The sequence below is a fragment of the Lipotes vexillifer genome, unplaced genomic scaffold (genome assembly GCF_000442215.2).
Source record: "Lipotes vexillifer unplaced genomic scaffold, Lipotes_vexillifer_v1.1 scaffold977, whole genome shotgun sequence".
NCBI classification, from domain to species: domain Eukaryota; kingdom Metazoa; phylum Chordata; class Mammalia; order Artiodactyla; family Lipotidae; genus Lipotes; species Lipotes vexillifer.
In genome coordinates, this window is record NW_006783088.1 from 396572 (window position 1) to 407741 (window position 11170).

Consider the following 11170-nt stretch of genomic DNA (forward strand, 5'->3'; position numbering starts at 1 on the left):
CTATGCAGCAGACCTGAATTTGATAGACTCTGTCACTTAATTGGTAGGTAGCTCTGAGCCTCAGTTTATCATCAGTAAAAATGCGTATAATCATGTTTGTTTTACAGGATTGTGAAGCTTAAAGAAACTTGTTTAATTCACTTAAACTGAGGTCGGCACAGACCACATTTCCGCTGCGTATAGCACAGTTAACATTTTGCAGAGCCAATCTTTTATACACATTATTTCAGAAATGCTGACAAAAATACACTTTTTTATTCTTTTCTTATAAAATATGATTCTTTGAAATAATTGCAACTATTATCAAATCTAGCATTTCAAAAGCAGGTACGTTTCATACAATGGGGTATTATTCAGTGATAAAAGGGAATGAGCTCTCAAGCCAAGAAAAGATACAGAGGAAACTTTACTTACATTACTAAGTAAGAGAAGTTGATCTGAAAATGTCTATACTGTACGATCCCAACTATATGACGTTCTGGAAAAGATAAAATTATAATGAAAAGATTAACGGTTGCCGGGGGCTGGGTGTGGAGGTGGGGAGGGATGAATAGGTGAGACACAGGGGATTTTTAGGGCATTGAAACTATTCTATATGATACTCTGATTGTGGATACGTGACATTATGCATTTACTAAAACCCATAGAATGTACAGTGCTAAGAGTGAGACCTCATGCAAACTATGGACTGCAGTTAATAATAATGTATCAATATTGGTTCCTCAATTGTTACCTAATGTAGCACACTAATGCAAGATGAATTAATAATAAATGCATTACTAATAAGGGAAACTGGGGTGACAGTGGGGAGAGGGGTCACTCTGTACCTTATAATTTTTATGTAAACCTAAAACTGCTCTAAGTAGTAAAATCTGTTACTCTAAAAACAAAGTATACCAAAGGTTAAAACAACTTAGAACATTTCTAGTTTGCAAAGGAGCACAATTTTTTAAAAGCTTTTATTACCAAGCTTCATTTCCTATAAATCCTACTTGATGTTTTTCTCCTGTTTCCCACCCTGTTTTAAAGAAAACATTTAGAATAAATTCCAATTTGGGTGTTGACAGGCATCAGGCTATTGTGATTTTGCCAACTGCTTAAAACAAAACTGTCTTTTGTAGCTTTTTTATTTTTAATCAGCTTTGTTGCGGTGTAGCTTCCATACAATGAACTGCACACATTTAGAGGTACAATTTGATGAGATTTGACATACATGTACACCCATGAAGCCATCACCACAATTAGGATAAGGAACATCTCCATCACCCCATAGTTTCCTTGTGCCCCTGAGAACTGCAGAATCTCGGCACCTAATGACTGTCCAAACCTGCACCAAGAGGTGACCAGACTGTAGCATGGCCTCTGGCGGCACAAGGCTGTGTCCTTAGGATGACCCCAAACCCCCATTAAAATGCCTTCCTGGGAAAGCACAAAGCTGCCAGGAGAATTTACTGTTTGTTCCAGCCAACATCTGAGATAGGCCGCTGACCTCCTTTACTTAGAGCATTTATGGGAAAGGCCTTGTAATTGTGAATATGTATATCTTGTGACTAACAAGTGTCTCTCTCAAGGACTGAGAGCCTTTCCTCTAAATATGATCAACAGGAAGGAAGGGCCCTCTGTCTCCCAGTCTCCGTGGGGCGATTACTTCCAGCTCCCAGACACAACCAGCCTAATCGCACTGACACGGACTAACTCTTTGCAATTTTACACTTTTCTGGCTCTACTGAGACCCAGCTTGTCCCCCTCACTCTCCCTTTAAAGCACCCAATCGCTTTGGGCAAATAGGCTTGGAGCTTAGCCTTTTCACTATTGTTTTCACTAACACTGGGCTGTGTTCACCTTTGACACTTCTTTGTATCACTTCCCTCTGTATTCTGTCTGTATTGAAGCCAACCTCTCGTCCTGCTGTTCATGACTCAGCTCTCCGGATCCCACTGTACTTTGTTTTTCATTTTCTCATCAGAACAGAACTTCTATGTTACTAACTTTCCTCCTATTCCCTTTCCTTTGAAGCCCAAGCAACACAAAGCTAATTTTCTTGACTCACTCCCAGTGATCTATGAATCCATCAATAACTCCCAGAAGATTTCATCCTTTTCAAATATTTTTAGTTTTTAAAAGGGCCAGTTAGGGACTTCCCTGGTGGCACGGTGGTTAAGAATCCGCCTGTCAATGTAGGGGACACGGGTTTGAGCCCTGGTCCGGGAAGATCCCACATGCCACGGAGCAACTAAGCCCGTGGGCCGCACCTGCTGAGCCTGCGTTCTAGAGCCCGCGAGCCACAACTACTGAGCCCACGCGCCACAACTACTGAAGCCCACACGCCTAGAGCCCGCAACAAGAGAAGCCACCGCAATGAGAAGCCCATGCACCACAAGAAGAGTAGCCCCTGCTCGCCACAACCAGAGAAAACCCGCGTGCAGCTACGAAGACCCAAAGCAGCCCCAAATATATAAATAAATTTATTTTTTAAAAAAAGCGTCAGTTATTTTCTTCAGAGTAAATGCTTTTTACAGATTTTTAAAAGAAAATGATCAGAACACATGAAGTTTTTTAGATAATGCACAGAGGATTTTTCTTTTTCTTTCTTTCTTTTTTTTAAAATGTTGGACTATGGTGGGAAGTGTTGTGGCACAGAGAAAAGATACCAGCTTGGGAGATCTGAGCTCTGAGGCCGTCATGGAACAATAGTGGAATCTTTAAAGGCGTGTAAACTCCAGGATGTTCAGTCTTTTCATGAGTGAAATGGGAGCCTTCACTGCCTTGAGTCCCTTTGCAAGTAGGCAAGTTCTGCATAATATTAAATGGATCCACTGATCTAGGTGATTTCTAGACCTTTGACTTTTTTTTTTTAATTTTTAAATTAAAAAAATTTTTCTTGTTGGAGTATAGTTGCTTTACAATGTTGTGTTAGTTTATACTGTACAGCAAAGTGAATCAGCTACACGTATATACACATCCCCTCCTTTTCAGATTTCCTTCTCATTTAGGTCACCACAGAGCTTTTTTAAAAATATATACATTTTAGAGGACTTTCCCGGCGGTCCAGTGGTTAGGACTCCAGACTTCTACTGAAGGGGGCCCCGGGTTAAATGCCTGGATGGGGAATTGAGATCCCGCGTGCTTCGTGGTGTGCCCAATAACTACCAAACTCATGAGAAATATATGTGAGGTTCACAGGACAGGGTTAGAGTCAGTTCTTAGCCTGCACCGTTGTAATTTCTATGATATGATGATAATAAGACCTACCTCATGAGCAGGGTTCTTCTAAGGAGTAGGCAAGATTGCATGTCTGTTTTGCAAACTGAAAGCATCTGCGGATCCTGAGTTTGCCAGTGGCTACCCAGTCTCACCAGCTCCAGGTGAGTGCTGCTTCCTTACACAAGCCAGGTCCCTTTAGGGGGACTTGACTGAGAGTGGCTCATCTTGCTACTGACCCTGTGGTTCAAAGCCCTCTTTCCAACACTTTGGAATAAGTGTAAAATGCCATTTATCCCATAGGGATAGTTTTCTTTTTGCTTAGGGATTTGAACTCAAGCACATGTAAAAAAATTAGATGATTGTATCACACACCTGCTTCTAAACATAGATAAATTTATTTCTGTATGCAGTTGTAAATATAGGCGTTTATATTAAAAACACATTTCCAGAAAGAAAATAAACTATAATCGTCACTTTGAAACCCTGTCATCTGGATATATGGCCTCAGCCTGCACTAGGGTGGGGTCCAGGCAACTTCCAAGGTCTCAGCATTATAGAAATGTGGGCAGAATAATGGAGCTCTGTTTTGCTTATTTTTTTTTCTTGCTTTTAAAGAACACTTATGTTCATTTTATCGCTTCCAAAACCCGCCATATCCATGTGAAATAGATATTATTATCCTGATTTTATAGATGAAGAAACCAAGGCACAGAAAGATTAGGTAACTTGGTCAAGGTCTCACCACTGGTAGATCCATGTCTCAAACCAAGATTTGTCTTACTCCAAAGACTGATGCTCTTAACTACTTTAACTATACTTCTTCCCAGAGTTGATCAGCCCTTCCAGAAAATCCTGCAAAGAAAAAAAATCCTTTGTAAAACAAGTGAAAGTAAACTGTGGGTGTAAGACGGTGGTGGTAGAAGCCAGCACGCAGTGAGTGAAAGGTTTGGCTGAGAGAAACTTACATGAGAGGATGTCAGAAGTGACTTGGAAAAAAAATCAGAGTTTGAAAAGTAGACTTTGCAGTCCTCAGAGCTACCTTCACCAAGAACCTGCATCATTCACATAGTGTTCCAATACAAGGTGCAGAAATGAGTTCTGAGAAGCATGAACTCTAACACAAATTCCTCCTGAAGATCATGGATCTTGTGGGTTCCTAGGGATGCTGTCTTTGTACGGAGTGGGAAGGATACTTTCTTTTTTTTTTTTTTTTTTGCGGTACGCGGGCCTCTCACTGTTGTGGCCTCTCCCGTTGCGGAGCAACAGGCTCCGGACGCGCAGGCTCAGCGGTCATGGCTCACGGGCCCAGCCGCTCCGCGTCATGTGGGATCCTCCCTGACCGGGGCATGAACCCGTGTTCCCTGCATCAGCAGGCGGACTCTCAACCACTGCGCCACCAGGGAAGCCCGGGAAGGATACTTTGAAACCGCAAGATTACGTACATCGCTTTGAAACACAGGCACATAGAGAGGGAGGGGGAAGGGATAAAGATATACAATTTGGGGAGGAGGGATAAATTAGGAGTTTGGGAGTAACATATACACACTACTATATATAAAATAGATAACCAACAAGGACCTACTGTATAGTACAGGGAACTATACTCAAGATTTGTAATAACCTATAAAGGAAAAGAATATGAAAAAGAATAGATATATATATAACTGAATCACTTTGCTGTACACCTGAAACTAACACAACATTGTAAATCAACTATACTCCAATAAAAAAGGAAAAGTAATACAATTTTATGTGTTTTTGCGATGTCAAAAGAAGGATCATGAGGGCTTCTTAGAAATCACCCCAAAGGGGACCATCCTTCAGAAACAAGCTTACTAAACATCTTTGAAAGAACCTGCAAACTCAGGGTTACACCCATATCCCAGCTTCCTGCTAGGAATGCTGCTCCATTCTCTACACCAAGTTGAAACTCTGAGAGATCTCCCATGTCACAATTTTCTCTTTCCCAATACTGAAAAGTCTCTACTCTTGATAGAATCCCTAAAAGTTTTAGGAGCATTTTTCATATTCAGTAGCACATGAGTGCACAGATTAGCTCGCTATGAAAACACCTTGCTCAAAGCCCTGCAAATTCCATTCGCAGCTAAGAAGCAAAGCTGGCCAGACTGTATATACTGAATTCAGGAATTGCTGTCTTTTTTTTTTTTTTTTGCTGTACTCGGACCTCTCACTGTTGTGGCCTCTCCCGTTGCGAAGCACAGGCTCCAGACGCGCAGGCTCAGCGACCATGGCTCACGGGCCCAGCCGCTCCGCGGCACATGGGATCCTCCCAGACCGGGGCACGAACCCGCGTTCCTTGCATAGGCAGGCAGACTCCCAACCACTGCGCCACCAAGGAAGCCCACGGAATTGCTGTCTTTAAGAGCTGTTTTTCTACGGTAGTCATCTTCTGAGACCTGGGGTATCAGCACTTTCTCAACTCCCTTCAAAACAACTCATACATCAACATCCTACCAACTAAAATGCAGCATATACCTCCTGGGGCCAACAGCCCTTCTTCTACTTTGCAAGGCACAATTCCCCTCTTCCTAATAGTGAAAAACTACCACTTTTCTTTGCTTCATTAAGACTTCTGGTTTCAGTAGGAACATCTTATACACTTGCAGCATTTCTGAAAAATCAACACTAACATCTTTTCAGTTTCAGAAGATCGCACATCAGCACTTAACTGACTCAGTCTCCAAGTGAAAAATCAATCCTCTTACGATGCTCCAATGCCTCTTAGAAGTAGGTTTTGGGGAAATTCTATGCTTCATGGACAGCCTACCTCAAGGCTAGTGATTTTGTTATACTTTTCCTTCAGGTGGGAAAAGGCAACCTCAGGGAATCACATCATTCTGACTCTTCCACATTGCCTTATGGTGTCTTGGCCACCACTATTAGTCCCTCAGCCACAAGCCTAATAAAGGAATTAGCAAAGGGAATATTGTTGAATATGAATGTGGAGGCTGAGTGGCCAATTCAATTGTGTTCTCTTGGGAGTCATTAAAATGTCACCAAGCCCTCCTCCTTCTTTCTCTTCCCCTCCATCACCCCCTCTCTGCCCCATCTCACATGTATCTGCAGAGACACTAGTGCATATCCAGGACATATCCTTTTCTCTAGAGGAAGCACATGAGACAGTGCGTTATCCTCCTTGGCTTAGGAAGAGCATGTAGTGTTAAACCACACCATGGACCATGCAATTTTCCTCGTCACCAAAATTGCTTTGCTTGCAAAGCAAATGAAAATGCTTTCATTTTCATGAAAATGAAATGAAGCTTAAATAAAAGGGCAACAATAGAAAAATCAAAGCTCTGGGGCTACTGTCAGGGTAGCTCTCAGAGACTGGATGGTGTGGATTTATACATGCAATTTCTGTTTAATGTGACATATATATTGCCCCTATGAAATTATTTTAATCTACATCTCTGAGATCCATGGCTCACTTAGAACCTAGGGAGGCAGCATGGTAACAGTTTTTGATATTTATCAGTTTAATTACTTCAGAATTATTTTATGTTATTAGGTTCATGGGTACCCAGAGATGTTTATAGTGAAAATGTTTGATTCAAGGGAGTGAGGTAGGAAAGGGTAGTTTGAAAGCTATGTTTACGCCCAGAGTCTGTTGAATTTTCTATGGCTCTTAGCAGCAGAGCTTAAACAACAATAAAAACTGATTTATATGGGAAAAATGCAGCTCAGCTTGTGATTTTATGTCATCCAGAGAAATGATACATCTCTGTGTAATGAGATGTAATTGCTTTCCCCTTCTTCCGAATTACTGAATCAGGTTATACTGTGTGTTTATACATAGTTTTAGGAAGTGTCAGGGACAGTGGTGTGGCAGGGGTTCATGAGTTCCTGCTCCCTTGGGACTATGCTTCTGAGATACAGTGATCCAGACAACATAGCGATAAAACTGATTTGAGTGAGACTCGAGAGATAGGAAAGGAATGGTCCATTTGCATGAAATGGACTATAAAGTGGTGGTATGCATTTTTCATAGGCAGTTTCATAAAGAAAAGCTTAGGGAGTCTAGACACCAGAGCTAACCGAGCAAATGTAGCAGGACCCTATGAGTGGTGACTTGACAAGTGAGGATTATTCTTAGAATTTGCAAGCTGGATTAATATTGTAAAAAGTTATCAATAGAATTGATTGATCAGGTGGCAGGAAATGACAAGCAAGTGAGCTGATTAGTTAATGGATCCTTATGAGGCTAGCCCAGATCCAATGAGGGACGTTAAGTGAAGTTTGTCTTCAACACTCACTATCTTTTGGCTAACTCCCCTGGGACTCTCTTCCATCCCCCCGAGTCTGCTTTCTTGGTCTGATCCCTCATCTCTACGCTCAACGCCAAGGTTTATCCTTGACCCATTACATTCTTTTGCTGTGAAACTCTCCTGTGCTGTACCTTCTCAGCTTCAGGGTGACCCTTCAACCTGTATAAATAACAGGAAAACCTATTGTCATGTTTTAATGACAGAAAGCTAGAAATTTTAAGACGATAGGTGCTTTGAATTCAATGTACATTTCCATCATTTGCACACCATGTGTTTTTTTCTTTTTCTAATAATGATGAATATGGGCCATATAGGAGAAGGGTATAGCAGGATGATGGGGGATCGAATGTGTCAGGCAGAGCAAAAAGGATTATATTAAAATGGATGCATTTGTGGTTTTTACCACGAGATGTAGAAAGCAGTTCGCCCTAGGAGATTGTTAACTAACTGCTTTATACTTTCTAAACTTTCTGCATTTTAGATAAGAAATATGTAATAAGCATAATTTTAAAATAAAGGTATTTTCATTTTGGAAAAGAGAGAAATACAAACACTAATATAAAAATATTAAATGGACCCATTTGCCTTTGACAGAGCATTTACTATCTGCCAGGCATTGTATGTTTCATATATACCATCTCATCCTAACCTTCACAACAACTCCATAAGATGGATCATATAAGTACATTTGTATAGGTGAACTCTGACCTGTGAAGAGTTTAACTTACTCAAGATCACACAGCTGATGGATGGCAGAGATGGGATTTGGACCCAGGTCTGTATAACTCTGAAGTTAGAGCTTTCAGCCACAATGCTTTACTTTTGACTTTAATTTTAATCATATTTTCCCAGACACAAACACCAGCTTATACTCCCCCTTCACAAACACTAGCAGAGTGCAAAATAGACAGCCTGGTTAGAGTTTTACCTTAACACCTCCTCTTTCTCTCTCCAGTGGGAAAGACGTAAATCGTCAACAGTGAAGCCAATCTGAGATTGGCCCTGGTTAAGGCTGCAACTGAAAACCAGTTCTTGAATAATGAGAACGGATTGCTCTTTGTGTAGCATCCCTGAGGTTCTGTCTGTCTTTGTCTAAACTTATCATAAGACCGTGAATGTGGCATGTCTAGCTCTGCATAAGATAAATCCCTGGAGGCCATTATGGGAAATCTTCCCAAGCGTCTTCATTGATAGGAATGCAGGAGTACAACAGTTTGTACCTTTGAGATTCTCACTAGGTTACCAGCCCATAAGGAGTTTAAGCAGGAAGAAATTTCTTAATCTGTGATAGGCCACATGTATTCATATATGTGTATTTCAGAGGCACTGACCATGAGATCTTTCTAGAGCAAGATGGCAGTTTGGCATGGACAGGTCCAGTAATGAAATAAATTACATTCATAAGGTGAGAGCAGTTGACTGAGTGTCTGAAGACTTATCTCTGTAATTAACTTGATATACACCACTCTATTCTTCTATTTACTTACCTCTTGAAAAAGGGGTTAGATTCAGTCAGTGTCTTTACCTGCCATATACCTTTCATGATTGGCACGTTGTTATTTTGGTCTTTGAGTGGAAATACATCAATCAACTCAATCCTATAACACTGATACATTGTGTTCACCAGAAGCTTGGGTTATCATCAACCTATTAACTTAAAGTGCAAAATAAATTGTTACCTAGTAAGTGTAGTTGGTTTATTGACAATATATCTGAGTGTATAACTATGACTCCATGGGAAAAATAATGAAAGGGGTCCTTGCTGATGAAGAGGTTGGAGAGTCTTACCTATTCCGTTACAGAAGGCGTGAGTCTTCCCTTCAGTCTCCTCGTGGCAGACTTCATCTCCTGGTTCCTCAGAGTGTAGATCAAGGGGGTCAGCAGAGGGGAGATGACAGTGAAGGTGACAGAGATGGCCTTATCCGTGGGGAGGGCGGTGAAGGGCCGGGTGTAGACATAGATGCAGGGCACGAAGTGCAGGGTCACCACGGTGATGGGGAAAGTACAGGTGGAGATGGCTTTCCTCCTGCCCTCCCCTGCCTGAGACCTCGGCATCATGAGGATGACTGTGTAGGACACAAGCAAGAAGATAAACCACAGGGTAGTGACTAAGCCATTGTTGGAAATCATCAGGAGCTCAGGTGCAAAAGTGTCAGTACAGGCGAGTTTGAGGACCTGGGGAACATCGCGGTAGAGAGTGTCGAGAACATTAGGTCCACAGAAGGGGAGTGGGAGTAAGAGGGAAATCTGCACGATGGAGTGGACGAAGCCACCCACCCAGGAGGCCACAATGAGGGCAGTGCATCGCCCCCTACTCATGATGGTCACATACAGGTCACAGTGACCATGATGAGGAGGTTTCCCAGAAGAGTTGTCATGTACACAAAGCACAAAAAAAGAAATAAGACCAAGCTTAGGCCTTGGGACTCAGTAAGTCCAAGAAAGATAAATTCATTTACTCTGGTGCCATTTCCCAACTCCATTGAATCATGTTTCTTCTTCTTCTGTAGCTTGGAAAAAATTTCAAGTGTTGTTTCAGTAAGAGCTTTACTCTCCCTCAATAGACTCAGGTTTATAAAGTCAGGCATTAGGTCTAAAGACTAGTGAGGTATTTTCCCCACTGGATAGCTGTTCTGCAGTTATTGCTAACGTGTGCAAAGTGATATCTTATGCCACAAGCATGCATTTAATTAGTATTTCTTCTGTAAATTATAAATATTTTAGAAAATGCATTAAAATAATGTTCTAAGTATGTGAGTTCTAAATATTCAAGGTAAACAGGTGAATGTTAAATAGTTGTAAAGGGACTATTGCAGAATGAGTGATATAAAAATGGAATCAGTTTGGTGTGTGGGTAAAACAGTGCCTATTTGATAGGACTGAGTTCCCATGAGCTCCACAGGGGTGTGCTTGCTTCTTCTTTTTTTTTTTTTTCCAGACTGGTGCCTCATTTAAATCGTTTAATAACTACAATCCTTAGAATGGTTCTCTTTGGACTGAATTCTACAGAAACACTCCTTTCTTTTTTACACCACAAATTTAATTCTATGAAAAATTAGAAAATTTTAAGGCCATAAAATTCTTCTCTATTGCTCTATTCTTCCTTAAGGGGATTTCTTGTTTCTACCTTTACTTTAAACTACTTTAGGTACCAAAACCCCTGTGTGTCAAAATAACAGCTATGGGAAAAAATGCTGTAACTCAGAATCTCTCTTCTATTAATTGTTCTGATATATTTCTTAAAATTTATTTTTTTAATTGAGCTATTATTGACACATAGACTCACCTACTGGAAGTGTACACTTTGATAAGTTTTGACATAAGCATATACCCATGACATCATCACTACACTTTTTTTTTTTTTACGGGCCCAGCCGCTCTGCAGCATGTGGGATCTTCCCGGACCGGGGCACGAACCTGTGTCCCCTGCATCGGCAGGCGGACTCTCAACCACTGTGCCACCAGGGAAGCCCATCACTACATTTAAGATAGTTAACATATCTATTACCCCAAAAGTATCCTTGTGACCCTTTGTAATCTGTTCCCTCTGCCCCTCCTTCTTGAGGCAACCATTGAGCTGCTTGCTTTCTGTCACTATACATTAGTTTGTATTTTCTAAAATTTTCTATGGATGGAATCTTACAATATGTACTCTCTTTTTTTTTTTTTTTTTTTTTTTT

The 11170-nt window shown here is 41.1% G+C and overlaps 1 protein-coding gene across 1 annotated transcript in view; it reads right to left on the reverse strand.

Annotated features, from left to right (window-relative positions):
• Positions 1-9278: 9278 nt before the first annotated feature.
• LOC103072121 (olfactory receptor 4D11-like) overlaps positions 9279-11170 on the reverse strand; it is a 6263-nt gene continuing 4371 nt past the window's right edge. Inside the window, exon 2 of the mRNA XM_007455820.1 lies at positions 9279-9909. Coding sequence (XP_007455882.1) covers positions 9279-9909 — 631 coding nt within the window. The remainder of the gene's footprint in view (positions 9910-11170) is intronic.